The following is a 17799-nucleotide window of genomic DNA, read 5'->3' as shown; positions in this document are numbered from 1 at the left end:
ATAGAGCTGGGAGGGACCTTTGAAGGACATCGATTCCAGGACCTTTATTTGCAGATAACGAAACTAAGGCCCAGAGAAATTAAGCAACATACCCTAGATCACGCAGGTGTAAGTGGCAGAGCTAGGATTTGAACCCGGATCCTTTGATTCCTCATCCCTGACTTTCCCTACTGCACCATTTTGTGTCTTTGAGGCATTCTCACATGGTAGAAATCACGATTTTTTATTATATGTTGACGTTAGACTCTGGTCAGCATGGTGACCAAAATTAATTTTGACCTTGTTTGTCCCATTGGGAGCAAATATGTGTGTCCTTGACAAGAGCACTGATGTGGCGGGCTCGGATCACATTGAACCAGGTGAAATCATGGACTCTGAATCAGTTATGACTTTACTTCCTAGTCACCGGCTTCCTTCAGTAGTCCTTGATTGATTTCAAATGGGGAAATCACTGCCTGAATCTTCCTACCTTCTGTGTGCTTTTGACAGTGTTTCCATTGTCAAGGTCCAATCCAATAAACATTCATTAGGCATTGTACCAAACCCTGGACGTATAGTTAATATGTTTAAAGCCTGTTGTTCAGTCTTTGTAATGTGTAACTCTTCGTGACCCTGTTGACCTCTGTCCATGGATTTTTCTTGGCAAAGATACTGGATTGGTTTGCTGTTTCCTTCTCCAGTGGAGAACCAATCCATAGGCAAACAGAGGTTAAGGGACTTGCCCAAGGTCACACAGGTAGGAAGTTTCTGAGGCTGGATTGTGACTCTGAACCTAATACCCTATCCAGTAGTATTTTTAAAGCTATTGAACTAGAAACTGTGTTCACCATTCCTCAAACATATGCCAAATTTTCCACTTTCTGAGGTGGCCCAGTGGATAGAGTGTTGGGCCTGTGGTCAAGAAAAACCTGAATTTAAGTAAGATTTGGCCTCAGACACTTTCTAGCTGTGTGACCCTGGGCAAATCACTTAACCCTGTTTGCCTCAGTTTCCTCATCTGTGAAATGAGCTGGAAATGACTGAATAACAATAGCAAAAATTTTTTTACCTTGAGCAAGTAATTTAACCTTTCTGGGCCTCAGTTTCTTTATCTGTAAAATGAGGCTATTTGGGTCATTGAACCTATAGAACTCTTTTCACATTTAAGGCCTGTGATCTATTCAGCCCCCTCATTTTACAAATGAAGGCATTGAGATGCAAGACAGGTGATGGCTTCTCCAAACCAGACTTTCTGACCTCCTGTGACTTTCTTTCCTTTTATCATTGACTTAGCATTCTCAGAGTTTGACAGATTTAAAAAAAGTTAGAGGTATGAATAATTCAGAGCTTTAAAACAACATTTCCAGGCAGTTTCCATAGGTGGTATCCCGGTTTTTTAGGTGAGGAAGATGTTGTATTCAGAGATGATGAATGACTTCCAAGTTAGCTTTATGTGGCTGGTAAATGTTGGAGGCAGGATGGGTATCCAGGTATTCCTGATTCTTCAAGAACCCTGAGACTGACCCTTGGATAATGAGGAATCTTTACTTCTAGTCTAGTTATTTTCAGTGAGAAGCAGCTTGGCCTAATGGCTAGAAAGCTGACTTCACCATGAGGAGGACCTGAATCCATTTTAATGGACCTTATCCATTATTAAATAGATGCTTGGAATTTTCGTGAATAAGACATCGGTGTGTTTGTGCCATTTTATTATATAAATAAGAAATAAAGTCAACACACTGGTCTAGACTATTTGTGTGAAGTGCTAGGCCACCTCAGATATCCACTGGATGTGTGACCCTGAGTATGTCCCTTAAACCATTTCCTTGCCCCTAAGGCTATAAGTTGCAGAGAAGGTTTAGACCTTTGTTGGGAGAGAGAGTGTCTTTACCAGGGAGATCCCTGCATCAGTGAAATCTCAGGACTAGTCTCCATTGCTTTAAAAAAAAATAGAATAATGGGTCAATTAGGGATGGTAGAAGGGACCAGAAGGATTTGAGAGAGAAAATTTGGTTCTTCTATGCATTTCTTTATTTCTTGATACTTTAAAAAGTATCATAGTATTTTTTGATATTTTTTTTCCCTTTACCCACTTTGAATTCTACCATGACCTCTAATCAATGGAACTTAACATGTGATCACATCTGGCAGTGTATGCGACACTCTGTAACTGTAGGTCCCCCTCTTCTCAGATGGCCTGTTTCATCGTCTGATCTGCAGGATTGGGATGGGTCATTCAATTTGATCTGTGTCTGTTGGCCTTTTAGCATTGTTTTCATTTATATTCTCCTTGTGTGTATTTGTATGTGTATTGTTCTCTTAGTTCTCCTGTGCACCTTTTTTAATAAAAAAGCCTATTTTAGTGAAATTTCCTGATTGTGTGGGTTTCCTTCCTATGCTAATGGAGCCTTATTTTGTTTGTTTGTTCGTGTGTTTGTATGTGTGCCGAAGATGCTGTCGTTTTTCCAGGGAATGTTTACCTTCTATCATCAGGGCCATGAACTTGCTAAAGACTTCAACCACTACAAGATGGAGCTGCAGATCAACATTCAGAACGTAAGACCAGGGCAGCCTTATCCATTAAATAGATGCTTGGAATTTTCATGAGTAAGACATCTGTGGGTTCTTAAAAATGTGTGTTTGTGCTATTTTATTATATAAATAAGAAATAATGTCAACATACTGGTCTAGACTGTTTGTGAGGAGTGCTGGGTGGAAATTTTGAGGACACACTGCCATCTTCTGGTTAGTCATGGTGTAACAGAAAACTGTTTTACGATAGCTGAGGGTTAAGCACACCCTGACACCTAGTGGTGTCCAGTAGTATACCTAGGAATACTTTGAACTTCAAATGGTTTCCCTGATTTTATATTGTTATAAAAAAATTGCCTGTTTATTTGGAGATCTTTAAAATATATCGAGCTACTTTACAGTCTCTTTAGACTAGCAGTCAATAAGTATTCAGCTCTCCTATTATATCCCAAGCATGGTCTTTCATTTCAATTTCCAATTCAATCTTTTTAATTCAAATTAATAAGCTTTTATTAAGCTCTTGCTTTGGGACATACACTAATCATGAGGCTGGGGAGAGAAGTATAAGGAATGAAGCAGTCCCCATTTACAAAGAGACAACAGGTAGAAACATAAGTATACACAGGATAATTGTAAAGAGTGTGAATACATGTAAATAGTTGTAAGGAGAACAAATAAATACAAAGTTAATTTTAAAGTAATGAGAGAGAGAGAGAGAGAGAGAGAGAGAGAGAGAGAGAGAGAGAGAGAGAGAGAGAGAGAAAAAAACTTGAGCTCGAAGTAGTAATTGAGTGAATCAGGAAAAGCTTCATGTACAAAGCAGTATATAGGCTGAATCTTAACAAAAGAGAGGTACTCTGTGGTAAGGAGAGGTAAGGAGAGATAGCCATTGTAAAGGGAGATCTTACGTAAGGGGCAGAGAGAGAGAGAGTTTTGGTTGGCTTGTCCATTGAGTCTGGAATGATGGTTTGGACACAGGTTTGTTTTTAGCTAATCCTAGGAGCAATAGAAAAACACTGAGTTGATTGAGTAGGAGAGTAACAGGGTCCAGATCTGCCCGTAAGGAAAATGACCTTGGTTAGCAGTATTGTAGGATGGACGGGAACTGAGAGGGACCCAAGGCAGGGAGCCCAGTTAGGAAGGTGTGTTCCTGAATTAAGGTGGTAGCTTTGTGGATACAGAGAAGGGTCTGAATACTAGAGATGTGATGGAGAAGAAAGAAAACAGCAAGATTTGGCCACCGATTAGATGAATAGGGTGAGGGAAAGGGAGGAAATGCAAAGTAATGTCAAGGTTATGCATATGGGAAACTAGGATAACCATGACTTGGATAGAAATTGGTAAGTTTTGAAGTTTAGAAGAGGAATCGGATTTGAGGAGAAAAATAATGAGTTTAATTCTGGACTTTTGAGTTTAAACTGTCTCCGATATTTGCAGTTTGAATGTCTGATGGGACTACATATCTGAATTTGGGAATCATCCATGTAGAGATGAAAGTTAAACCCATGGGACCTGATGGAGGTCATTTAGTGAGAGAGTTGGATGAATGAGGCGTTTGGGCAGGGGAAGGTTGCTTTCTTTTTTTATTTAAAATGTAACTTCAGGTGAAGTGTGATCATAAAGGAATGTGACCTTTTAAAAAAGGCCCAGCAACACTGTAACTCAGATACTTCAGGAGAATTATGATTTCATTGATGGTGATTATCTCTTCTAGTCATGTACATTGTGAGTCATTCCTGCCTGCCTGTCTCGTGCAACTCATCCATACGACTCTTGTCTGAGTCCCCTATATGACCCACTGGGTAGTAGTAGGATTCTTCCTATGGTACGGTTAATCCAAGGTGCTGAGTACCATTCTTGTTTGCTTTTGACGTAGTCAGAAAACATTTATTGTGTGCTGGGCACTGCTAGCTACTGGGTACAAAGAAAGGCAAACCAGGGTGACCAACCCATCTTCTTTCTTCAGTTTAAATATTACCTTTGATGCCTATTAGATGTGTGACCTAAGGGCAAGTCATTTAACCACCTGTAAAATGGGACCAAGAATACCTCTATGATGTAGTAGATTCTATCAGCTTTGTAGTTAGGAAGACCCAGGTTCAAGTCCTAATCCTGACATGTTAACTGTGTATCTGTAGGCAAGTCATTTAATTTCTTCCTGCCCCCAGGCAGCTTTCAAACACTATTGGTTAGAAAGTTCAGTCGATAATTTAAAATTCTCTTCCCCACCCCCAAACAAAATAACCCTCATAGAGTTTTTATGAGAATCAGCTAAGATATATAAAACACTTTCAAACTTAAAGGTATTTGAGGTGGCATTATTGTAATTCCTAGAACATAATTAACAGCTTAAGTAATTATGGACTTTTTTTTCTTACAATATGTTGGCATGGAAGGGAAAACTATGCAGTATAATGTAAATCCATGCTTATATAAATCCATAGTGATATGGAACTTCTCAGGTGGTGAGGTGGTAGAGCAGATAGAGTACCTGCAAGTCAGGAGATCCTCATTCAAAGCCTGCTTTAGGTACTAACTGTGTGACCCTGGGCAAGTCACTTGACCTCTCTGCCTCAGTTTCCTCATGTGTCAAAGGGGGCGGTTAGACTCAGTGGCCTCTAACGTCCCTTTCAGCTTCTCTCAATTGTAGGCCAGCCACTGATTTTTGTATAATCTAGCAGCATAATCAAGTATCATGGTTTATAAAAGTCTTACTTCTTTGTTTCCAAAGCTGTTGAAAGGAATTGCAGAAGAGTAAGTAACTAGACAGTTGTCTGTTGGTAGTAAATCTGGTGTTTTTTAAGCTTCTCTTGCAATATTGCTTGGGGTTGGGCCACTGGTTATGTAAGGTGGATTAAGGTGAGTAGTGAAATTGAGTAAAGGAGAAGAGGGTAAAAAATTGGAAGGAGCTGAGGACTGAAAAATAAAGAGAGAAATGAGTTGAAAAATGGAGAGAGGTCAGAAGGGAAAGAAGAGTGGGGAAAGAAAGAAAGAAGATAAAGAAAGGGTGAGTGGTGCTGAATTCAGGCCTTCTTTGTGACCAGAGGAATTTAATCCTTTTTTTTTTAAAATTAGGAATGGAGCTAAACGCCCTTTACAAAGGTTGTTCATTTGTTTTTATAATAGGCCTCTACAGATTAGTTTCCTTTTCAATATTGCTTTAATCCAGGCCTATAAAAATGTAACATGTCACCATTTTTCTTCTGTGATAAGCTTCCCATGACAGTCTTTACTGTAGGCGAAGAAAGGAGAAAATGTGTAGTAGTAATTTTTCACTTGAAGTATATCACACTTTTATATCAGCAGTTCCCTGGATTAATTAAATTTAACTCAACAAACCTGTATTAAATGACTGATTGTGTGATGCATTAGGCTCAGTACTAAGGATTAAAAAGGTTAAAAAACAGGTCAAGTTCCTGCCCTCAAAGATCTTACAACTTAATCAAGGAAAACAGTTTAATCCAGCAAGCATTGTAAAGTGCCGATGATGGGCTGAGAAAATGAAAAAAGAATTCCTGCCTGTAAGGATCTTAGAGTTATAGTGTGTAGACCAAGACTCTACAGAGATTCTGAACTTATAGTGGATTGGTCGGGTCTTGGAGTGTGACCCAGGAAGAGACATTTTCTCTCTCTTGACTCATTTTGTCCCAACCCTGGAGTTCACTTAAAGGGGGATATTTAAAATAGACAGAAGCTATCTCCAAGTTTGAAGCTTCCTCAAATCGAAAGAACAGGGAAAGTCCTATGTAGGGGTTACCTCTTAAACTGAGTCTTAATGGAAGGATCTAGGGCTTCCAGGAGGCAGAGAGGTAAGGAGTGAGGGGTGCTCTAGGCATGGGGTGATAGTGGTGGTACAGATGAATGGGGGGCGCTGAGGCGGGAGATAAAATGTAGCATATTAGGAATAGCAAGGAAGTTCGTTTCCTGAAAGGATTGTGTGAAGTGTTTGTAAGGTAGAGTTAGTCGGAAAAGATAGGTTAAAGCTAAATTGTGAAGGGCTTTAAATGCCAAAGTGAGGCTTGTCTTTGTTACCAGGAGTTACTAGAGCTTCTTGGGTTAGGGGTTTAGTTTGGACAGACTTGTATTTTAAGAATCTTATTTGACAGCTGTGTGGAGGATAGATTGGAGAATGAGAGATTAATACAGATAAATAAAATAAAAGGTAGCATGTGATAAGGACAGAGGAGAGGTCTTGGCACAGCCAGCCTAGCAAGAAATTTGAGGAGGGAAGGGAATTGCTGTCAGTTTTGGGGATTAGGGAAGACTTCAAGGGAGGGAGGGGGAGAGAGAGAGAGAGAGAGAGAGAGAGAGAGAGAGAGAGAGAGAGAGAGAGAGAGAGAGAGAGAGAGAGAGAGAGAGAGAGAGGGAGAGGGAGAGAGAGAGAGAATACACATATACATAACATATGTTATACACACACACACTCTTCAGGTAAGTCTTGAAGGACGACAAACATTTCTGAAGATGGTGATGAGGACATAGGCATGTGGGGATAATAGCCTATGATAATTCATGGAGGTCGGAAGTGATAGGGCAAGAACTCAAAGTCTAACTTGGTGGCCATGTGGAGAATTATATTGGAGACACATTGGGGAAGGGGGTCTTAATAAGGCTCTTCTAAACTCTTGCCAGGCTTCAGAGGTAATATTTTTATCCTATAGGCAATGAGGTACCATTGAAAATCAGGAATGACTTGCTATGGTTCAAGCTTTAAATAGGAGGACTGTTTTTTGCAGCTGTGAAAAGGGTTGGAGAGGAAAGAGACTTGAGGTAATGGGAAACTATTTGAGTGGTCTGGTTGAGAAGTAGTATGGGTCTGAGCTAGGTATGATAGCAGTGAATGGACAAGAGAGAATGGAGGCAAAAGATAATATAGGATCAGCCTGATGACAGTCATTTTGAATGTGGGAAGTGATAGAGAAGGGAGAGTCAAAAATAATTGATTGACTTGGGGAAGATAGTAATATTAACAGAAATAGGGAAATTTTGAGGAATGGATCCATTTAAAGAATAAAATAATGAGTTCAATTTTGGATATACTGTTTGAGGTACTGGCAGGATGTCTAGATGGCATTGTCCCTCAGGCAATTGAAAATAGGTCACTGGCACTTTGAAGATAATTTGTGACCGGATATATAGATTTGGTAATCCTCTGCATAAAGGTAATAAATGAAGCCATGGGAACATATGAGCTTGTCAGAAGAGAGCATATAGAGAAGAGAGGGGACAAAGGCTGAACATTATACTTTTGAGGTTATCTTCATATGGGTAGATAAAGGAGGGAGAAAGTGAGAAAAAGTGGTCAGTCTTCTCATCAAGAGGAGAAGGTGGTGCAATGTCAAGGAAACCAGTTTACATTTTTCTTTGACTCTTTGCTTGTAGCTGTTTTGACCTGTTTTCTTTTGAGTTCATATCTTGATCTTCCCTGTCAGTATGGTAGTTTTTTATGGTCAGATTGTTCTGTTGTTGTTTGTTCATTTTTCCTACGCTGTTTTTTGATTTGGAACTTTATGTTAATGTTAGATTTTGTTCTCAACATGGGCGGCAGGGGGAAGAAGCTCTGTCTCAAGCTTCAGTATTTTTTTCACTGCTGTTTTCAGAGCTAGTTTTGGAAGTTTGCAAGTTTTTGGTGCTTCCAAGGTGGCCTGATCGGAAGAGAGGTGTGGTCACTGCCGTCTTGACCTTCGACCTGGTTCTTCCCCAGGAAGGGCCCCTGATCGCTTGGAATTGCAATCACTACTTCTCCTTGAACCCCTCCTCCTTTTCGACCAGAAATGATACTGCCCCTCAGGGCTTCCTCTCCCTCTTGACTGAAAGTGCTCCCCAGAAGTGGGGTTGTCAAATAGCTTCTGATCTGTGTTCAGTGCTGGCAGAGGGTTCCCCTGTAATCAGTTGCCAGGTCCCCTTACTGACTCTGGCTTGAGAGTTCCTGTAGGTGCTGCTGTTTCACTCACCACCTCGTAGTCCCGCCATTGGTGTTTCATCCATGTGGGCTCCAGGCCTGCTCCCAGTGTCACAAATCTCTCTTTCTAACCTCCTAAGTTTTCTTGGTCTAGAAGAATGTCTCACTGTGACCGTTTGCTGACTCTGTCTCGCTAGAATTTGATTTGAAGTATTATTTTAAAGTCGTTTGTAGGGTAATGTTGGGAGAATTCAGCTCTCTCTGCTCTACCATCTTGCATTTTTATTTTCCATGAGTTTGAAACTCAACTTCTTATTTCCATGTTTGCAAATATTCCCTTATTCCAGATCCCACATGAATTAAACAAAATTGATTTTTTTGAGTAGGTGGAAACACTTGGATGTGGCCTTTGCAGCCTAGCTATTGACCTAAGGCTTGATTGATTTTTACTGTGCCTGGGACTTAGTGCTATAGTGACTATGCATTTGGTCATACAATTATATACAGCTTTAAAAAAACCCACCTTACTACCATTAGTTTCTGACTTCATTCCCTCTATTAACTAGCTTTCAGATTTGTTTTCTTCCAATAAGAAACACCATAAAGATGACTTAAAAGATGGAGGATGGCTGAATAAATGTATAGAGAATCTGATTAAAATCTTTGCTTTTCTAGAGAATTAATCTAGATTTTCATTTTTGCCCCAAATAGCACGTGTAAAGTCTCTTAACGTTTGCTTTTCATTCATTTTAGACAAGAAATCGTTTTGAAGGCACAAGGTCTGAAGTGGAGGATCTCATGAATAAAATCAGACAAAATCCCAAGGAGCACAAGAGAGCAAGCCAGTTTGCAGTAGAAGGCTACCTCTATGTCCAGGAGAAAAGTAAGAGGATTGCAAAGCCAAACTTTAATATGATGAGTTCTTGTGGGATTCACTTTGACCCATCTCTGCCCAAACACCTGGCGTAATAGCCTGCCTGAAAAAAAAAATCTCTGATCTAGTCACGTGACACGGTGGGTCCCTTCCAACTCTGTGAGATGTTAGAGTGGCTTGTTTTTATAGATGTGTGCTTGGATATTTGAGCTTTTCTCTCTGTCACCTTTTTTGCTCCCTTCCTATCCTAGTACTAAGAAAAACATCCTGAGGATAGATAGATAAATAGATTGATAGAACATTTATTGAGCCCTTACTGTTTTTCAGGCATTATGCTAGAGTTAAGAAAACAAGTGAGCAAGAGAACCTCTATGCTCCAGAACGTACATTCTGAGTTAGAAAGAAGTGGCAGGCAGTTTGGATGAACGGGGGGATGCTGCGTGTGCTAGCATGACTTGGACTTGGTTGGGAAGTAGAAGAGAAGTCTGGTTCTAGGCAAGATAAGATTAAAGTTAACCTTCTGGAGCCTGGCTTCTTCCCAAGATGTCTGAATGTTTGTGTGGCTCTTTATTCCTGATGGAAGAGCTGTGATTAAATAAGAAGTAAGGTAGATGGTTCTTTCTACCTGTCACTTGCTCTGTCCACTTTCCTTCTGTGTGGAGGGGAGGAGGGGGTTTTGAGAGGGGCCCGGATCTGAACCAATTCCTTCTTCCACACTGGGAGCATGTCCTGGGGAAAGAGAGGCCTGAGTTAATGGTGGTGAAGGAGGCAGAGGGGAGAAGAAAGGTCTGAATGAATGGTGGTAATGGAGATAGAGGAGGGAAGAATCGTCTGAACGAATGATGGTGAAGGAGGGAGGGAGGAGAAGGTGGAGAGAAGAGAGACAGAAAAGCGAAGAGAGTGTTGATAATTTATTTTGGTGGGGACAGGAATTGTCTTTGGCTCAGAGGTCTGTTAATTTAGAGTTGGAAGAGACCTTAGGCATCAAATCGAGCCCCTTTAATTTACAAATGGAGAAACAGTTCCATAAGGTTTAAAGTGATTTACTCAATATCACACGAGTGGTTAAGTAGCAGAGCTGAGATTTGAACATAAGTCATCTCACACTAAAACTTTTCAGTTCTACAGTAGTGCTTCTCTCTTGGTTCTCCTACATAAGCTCATCAAAGCCTGGTATTTATTACCTCTTCCCTTCTTCTCCTTCTCCATTCCCATCTGTTCTATTATTTTTCTTTCCTACATAACTTAGCAGGAAAACTAGGTAAATATCAACTTGGGATGGATTGGATTAGCCAAAGTGTTGGGAGAAGAGGCCATATAGTATAGAAGAAAGAATATTGGATTTGGAAATTAGAGTACCTGAGTCCAGTCTTGTTTTGTTGTGTTTTTTGCTTTTAGGCAATTGGGGTTAAGTGACTTGCCCAGGGTCACACAGCTAGTAAGTGTCAAGTGTTTGGTCTGAGGTCAGATTTGAACTCAGGTCCTCCTGACTTCAGGGCCAGTGCTCTATCCACTGTGCCACCTAGCTGCCCCATTAAATGTGTATTTTTTTTTTTTAGGCAATTGGGGTTAAGTGACTTGCCCAGGGTCACACAGCTAATAAGTGTCTGGTCTGAGGCCAGATTTGAACTCAGGTCCTCCTGACTTCAGGGCTGGTACTCTTATCTGCTATGCCACCTGGCTGCTCCTCTGGGTCCAGTCTTTACCCTGATTTTATTACCTGCATGAGGGAGTAGTTTAATTACTCTGGGCTTCAGTTTCCTCCTTTACAAAAGGAAAGGGTTGGATTAGATGATCTCAGTGGTTCTTTCCAGCCCCCTCCCTCTCTCCCTTTTTTGGAGACTGAGTTTCCCTATCTTGCATAAGATTGAAGTGCTAGGACCATTATGGGTCCAGTCCAACTCCTGATCATCAAGGGAGCTTTGACCTGCTCTGTTTCTGACCTGGGTCAGTTTGCTTCTCCTTAGGCAGACTGATCCCATCCCCTTTCCTTACTCTTATGGGCTTTACCATATTGGTGCCAGATTTGGTGAGGACCTTTGATTAGCCTAGCCAACCTCAACTTAGACCTCCTGAGCTCAAGCAGTCCACCAAACCTTTGCCTATTCCAGGCATGTGCTACCATTCCAGGCATTCTGAATTCAGAAATCTCCAGATCCAGTCAGATCTTAACTGTTGGGTACCAGCAGTTAGCTGAGATCAGAGCCTTTCTTCTTCACCTGTGGAACTGTAGGAGCCATCCTTATTACTTGGTGGTACAAGGTGAGGGAAGCATGAGAATGTTCCTTATTTATAGTCTCTCATAGTCTCTCCCTCCCTCCTCCTCCCCCTCCCTCTGTCCCCCTCTCTCTTTTTCTCTCTCTCCCCCTCTCTCTTTTTTCTCTCTCTCCTCCTGCCTGTTGACTGTAATCAGAGCAGCTCACAAACCTTCCTTTCACTTATCATTTATGAGTGATTTGCAGCACTTCAGCTTAACTGACCAATTTTAGAATGTGGAAGACTTCGGAGGCAGTTAAACATCGGCCATACTTCCCTACTGATGTAGGGAAACCATCTCATCAGCTAGCGGGTGCAATTTTTCTTTCATTTGCAGATATTCAGATTTGGATTGAATTTTGCAGTCAGGTTGACAAGTTGTACAGTTTTGGGGAAAAAATCTCCAAGGAATCAATCATACTCTTCTGGAAAAGTGATTGATGATTTGTCTTGATGAAGCTGTCATGTCTAGTGAATTTATGTAAAGAGTTTGAAAATCCAGGGTGTATAAATCAGAACTTTTAGAAGTAAGGAACCAGATGATCAAAAGTGGTAAAGGTTCTTGTAGGTTCAGACTCACGCCCTTTGGCCTTAAAGGAATTGGACTACAAGGAGGTTTGAAGTGCCTCATTCTTAGCTTTTCCTGTAGTGGTAGGGAAGCATCACCAGCTCCCAGCTCTCAGCAGATTGATCTACACGTGACCTCTTAGCTGCTCTGATTTACGTGCTTTGTTAGAGTGTGAAAGTATTGTTTTCAGGAGGCTCACAAAAGGACACTGGATGCCAGAAGGAACTAATCCAGTCTCATGATGATTTTTATGTTTTCTTATACTTCCCACATTATCCTTTGTCTTTAGTTCTGAATTTTTCTAGTATGTAGAGACAGTTGTTGTTTGTCCTTCATTTTTGAAGAAGACCAATGACATTATGGGTGATGTCTTAACTTGCTCATGAATTGGATGTAAGTGGGGTGGAGTTGGGCAAAACCATCACCCTCACTCTGTCTTCCTGAGTCATCAAAGTCCAACGGCAGGACAGAAGTCAAGATGACTTGCCCAGAATGCAGTGGACGATCTTAGTGTCTTTGATGCCTGGCTAAGCTCCAGGTGCTCCACAGTGCCTGCTTCAGCCATCCTCATGGTCATTGGAAAAAATTATTCTCATCCACGCTTTCTGCTGGAAGGAGTCTTCCGGTGCTTGGGGTAGACATCCCCCTAAACTCACTCACAGGTTTGAGGCCTGTTGATTACCCTCCATCTGATTTAGCCCATCTGAGGAGGTGGCTTCCTCCTCAGGAGGAGGCAGTATGGTTCCATGGAAAGAGGCCTGCATTAGGAGTCAGGCCACATGAGTTTGAATCCCTGCCTCTGATACTTACTTGGAATTCCCTTCTGACATGTGTTAGCTTTGTGACCCTGGGAAAATCACTTAAACTTTTCAGACCCAAGTGTCCTAATCTTTAAATAGTAGGGTTGAGATTGTAAGTATAATAGCCAAGGTTGGCCTTAGAGAGAAGGTGAGCAAATGTACTTTCTCTGTGGCAGGTGGGGGACTATGAGTAGGAAATGTTATATATGTTTTAAGACACAGATGATGTGTTGGTGGGTTTTATTGAACTGCTTTTTTTTTTAATCTTTCCTTTATATTTTTTGTTATAAAGAATACCTCGTTGGTCAGGGGAGGGATATATTCAGAAATGAAGATGATATAAAAATAAAAGATATCAAAAATTTTTGTTAAAAAATAAATTTGGATGGGAAGACTTAAAAAAAACTGATGTAAAGTAAGCAAAACTAATAAAACAATATAAACAGTGATAGCAACAATATAAATGAACAACAACAAAAAAATGTGTGTGTATGCATTCTGTGTTAAAATGACCAAATTTGGTCCTGGAGAAGAGTTGGAAGGAAAAAGTAGTTGTGGAAATTAATATGATGTAAAAACTATAAGGCCAAAAAAAAAAAGACAAAACAAAATAAATGATGGGTGTGGACTAGGTGACCACCAAGATCCCTTCTATGAGGCAGCAAGTCATTCAACCTCTGCCTCAGTTTCCCTGTCTATAAAATGAGGATAATAGGGGGCAGGTAGGTGGTACAGTGAAAAGATCACCTTTCCTACAGTCAGGAGGACCTGAATTCAAAGCTGGCCTCAGACATTTGACACTCATTAGCTGTGTGACCCTGGGCAAGTCACTTAACCCCAATTGCCTTAGACCCCCCCCCCAAGTGAGGATAATAGCACCTACCTCTTAGTCACTGTAAAGGTAAAAGGAGATAATATTTGTAAAATACTTTGCAAACTCTCCTTTCCCTCCCTCCCCCCGGCACTTGGGGTTGAGTGACTTGCCCAGGGTCACACAGTTAATAAGTGTCAGGGTGTCTGAGGCTGGATTTGAACTCTGCTCCTCCTGACACCAGGACCAATGCTGTATCTACTGTGCTACCTATGTGCCCCACAAATTTTAAAACACTGTATAAATGCAGTGATTATTACTATTATCTCTGTTCTAAAGCTATGATCCATATGAGTCTATGATTTCATAATAAAAATCACACATTATAAAATCATTCATTTGAAATATTCACAGACCTCAAGAACTCCAGGCAAAGAGAAGAGAATTGCTTTCAGTTTATATAAAGTATTTGATTAATAGTTATTAAATTATTTTTAAACCTAGTCCTTAAATGAATATATATTGCTGAATGAATACCTAATGAGTTTGGTCCACTCCTGTTATTTCATTAGTGTAGGGAACTCTCACAATTGAACATCTCTCCACTGGTACAGATCGGTGCTTCTTCTGTATCTTAGCAATGAGAGGTTTAAGTGATTTACCCAGAGTCACACAGCCCAATATACATCAGTATATATTGAATCCTGGCCCTCTGGATTCCAGGGTCCTCCATTTTTATTCACTAAAGCTAGTTTCCTCTTTTTCTGATAATTTTTGGCATTACTAGCTATCAAATAAAGTCCTTGTATGGGCCTACCCTTTCTGGGTAGTGGTGGGGTTAAAGAGAACAATATTTACTGTAAATATTTTTTCCCCTCAAAGATATCAAATGTAAATGAGAATAAAATCCGGAGTGTGTTATCAAAGGTGAAGAGCTTAACTTGTTCACTTATATGAGCCATATTGGTGACATGTTTGAGAACGTTGCTTTTTGGGTCTTCTGTCTTCCCTCCGTCCCTTCCCTTCCCCTGAATATATGTAAGTAGAGAACACTGCTGATTATATAGAGGAATGGTGAACTAGGTTTTCGTTCATCATTTAAAAAGCATAAAATTGTTTCTTTGCTTCAGGGCCTGCTCCATTTGGCTCCAGTTGGGTTAAACACTACTGCATGTATAGGAAAGCGGCAAAGAAGTTTACCATGATTCCATTTGAACACCGATCAGGAGGGAAGATTGTAAGTATATTTTTACACTCCACAAATAAGAGTGGAACATGTGGGGGGGTGATGCAACCCTTCTGTAATCCTTTGTAATTGGCATTGGTGAGCAAGGCCTGGTACATTTTTATCACAAGAATACAAGATAGGAAAAAAATGTATAAGGCCTAAGGAGAACTGAACTAACTATGTATTTGGGTAATGAATCCTGGGGAAGAAAAAGCTATTTTCTGACTCTCAAAAAGAAAAAAAAGACTAGGTTGAGAGGAGTGGATTTTAGTTTATTAGTTTACCAGATATTTAAGAAGTTAATGTGTGGCAGCAGCTTTGATGGGCGTGAGGGATCCAGAGGTGAAAAATGGTATCATTCCTCACTGTCAAGCAGCCTACTGCCTAAAAAAGGGATATAAAATGTAGGCAAATACATATAATCGAAAATAGCATGTGATAGAAGTGAAGGTGTGGTCTGTGGAAAGCGGTATAAGAAAATTTGAGGTGGAAGAGATATTACCTTTGGATGGGAGAATCAGGAAATGCTTCATAGAGATAAGGATGCCTGAAGGCTGGACTTTGAAGGGAAATGAGGATTTCAGTAAGTGGAGAGAAAGAGTATTCCAGGCAAAAGGAAGGCCTTGCAAATCCATGAAGGGAAGAGGATGTAGGATGGAATTAGGGAAACCTGAATAGGCCAGTTTAGCTTGAGAGAGAGTGAGTGAGTGAGTATGTGTGTGTGTGTGTTGTGTGTAAGATAGTAATTGAAATAAAACTGGGGGGGAAAAAGTCAGTTCATGCTGAATTGGGGTGGGCCTTAAATGCCAAGCTAAGGGAACTCCTAAAGGTTTCTGAGTACGGGTAGAAATGGTCTGTACGTTAGGAGGATTAATTTGGCAGCTTTGTGAAAGGGTGCATTGGAGAAAGGAAGAAAGTATAGAGTCAGCAAGATCAGTAGGGATATGATTGTAATGGTTAGAAAGGGAGAGGGTGGTGAACTAGGGTGTTGGTTTTCGGAACAGAAAGAGAGAGTTGAAGAGTATTTCAGAGGTAGAATCTCTGAGGATTTGGCATCTCATTGGATGTGGGGCAGGTAAGAAAGGGAAGAGTCCAAGATGAGATGGGTTTGGGAATCTAAGTGAGTGGGAAGTAGGGAGGGTAGGAAGGGTCATTAATAGAAATAGCCACATTGGGAGGAGGTGGTTTTTGGGGGAGTGGGGAAGAAGATATGTTCAGGTAAAATGTGTAGTTTTATTGTGATTCGAGTAGAGGTTATCTTCTTAGTTTTTGGTTGATTTCCTTTGAAATTTGCTGTCTTGATTCCAAGAATGCTTCCCCTCCTCATTAACAGGGTGATGGAGATGTCTTCTCTTTGAAAGAATGCACCAAAAGGCACACTGACTCCATTGACAGACGGTTCTGTTTTGATGTAGAAGCAGCAGACAGGTAAATTATCTAAATTACAGAACACATTAAAAAGAGCATTTTGCTTTCTTTGATACTGGGGAAACATCCATGATTGCATCATTTTTACTCTTAATAATTATCTGTGAGAAACAGCCTGCTGTGGGGAATAGAGAACCCCGGCCAGAAATGGGTTCGAGTGCTGCCTCTGGAAACTTAATGGTTGTGTGGCCCTGGACAAATCATGTCACTTTTTAATGCTCCAGACAAACGCCATAATTGTAGACTTGGTGCCAATCTGCTTTGGTAAAGGGGGGTTCCTCATTGAGAATTCTTTAGACCAGAGGAGTCAAATGCATGGCCCATGGGCCACATGTTACCTTCAATATTCTCTACTTCTGCCTGCACCAAATTAAAATGTAATTGGGAAATATTTAACCAAATAAATAAAAACAAAATAAAAACACATATAATAATACATTCCAAAACTCAGTCAATATGTAGACTGCGCAGATCCTTATGTATAGAGTAGTGGCCCCCATTTCTATCATTGCTCTAGACTAGAGATTCTTAACCAGGGAACCATAGTGTGTGGATCACTTGCAGGAGATTCAAGAGGGGGAAAAGTACATCGTTATTTTCACCAACATGTAACTGAAATTCAGCATTTCCTTAATTTTTATAAAAGCATTACCCTGAGAGGGTGTCCATAGCTTTCACTAGACTTCCAAAGAGGTAAGCCCTTGCTTGAGTCCAGTGAATCACAAGTCTGGTTCAATGTTTTCTCTATCTGGTAGTAACATTGTATATAATTCTAGCCATGGACCCGGATGGAATGCGTGTTGTCTTGGATGCCTGCCTAGCCGAGTGAGGAGAGCCTAATCACCAATTTTGCTGTAGGGTGGCTGATTTTTCAGTGACTCCCGGAGACCATATGATTGTATTTTAGAGGGCTTGCAATCTCAGTCAGTGGAGGGGAATGCCCACATTGGCTTCATTACTGTCACTTGAAATATAAAATATGCATTGTAGTCTGAGTCACTTTGGCTGTGAAAAATCATTAGGAACCTCCACTTGAGATTTATGTATTCATTTGCCAGCGTCTCTGTATTCACAACGATTTTGAGTAGCGGGAGATCAATTTAGACAAAATTTGGAGCTGTCCTTATGTGGATTTTTAACAAATGTTGGGACCATATAGGAATCTCATGACATGTTACTAAACCACCCTGTGCTTCCTTTCCAGCTAATGTGGTTTATGCTTTGCTACTACACGCCTGTGACTTTTACATGTGGTAACTTAACAATAGTTCACTGCTGATTTGTACCCTTAATTTTAGCCCTTTTATCAGTGCATATCAGGCAGCGCTTGAACCCAGGTCTTCTGGCTTTGAGGCTAATACCTACTATGCCATGACTGTCTCTTTTCCGGCACATAGACTTTCCGAATGTTAAGGGTGCTC

At 40.7% G+C, this 17799-nt stretch overlaps 1 protein-coding gene across 2 annotated transcripts in view; it reads left to right on the top strand.

The window, feature by feature from the left end:
- ARHGAP10 (Rho GTPase activating protein 10) overlaps positions 1 to 17799 on the top strand; it is a 374232-nt gene that overhangs the window by 160528 nt on the left and 195905 nt on the right. For both annotated transcript variants that reach the window (XM_020994057.2, XM_078148947.1), the window contains exons 7-10: positions 2431 to 2535; positions 9167 to 9296; positions 14853 to 14959; positions 16284 to 16378. In XM_020994057.2, the coding sequence (XP_020849716.1) occupies positions 2431 to 2535; positions 9167 to 9296; positions 14853 to 14959; positions 16284 to 16378 (437 nt within the window). The remainder of the gene's footprint in view (positions 1 to 2430; positions 2536 to 9166; positions 9297 to 14852; positions 14960 to 16283; positions 16379 to 17799) is intronic.

Source organism: Phascolarctos cinereus, unplaced genomic scaffold (genome assembly GCF_003287225.1).
Source record: "Phascolarctos cinereus isolate Bilbo 61053 unplaced genomic scaffold, phaCin_HiC Scaffold_9;HRSCAF=440, whole genome shotgun sequence".
NCBI classification, from domain to species: Eukaryota; Metazoa; Chordata; class Mammalia; order Diprotodontia; family Phascolarctidae; genus Phascolarctos; species Phascolarctos cinereus.
Note: the sequence above shows the minus strand (reverse complement) of the source record. Positions and strands in the feature narration are given on the sequence as shown.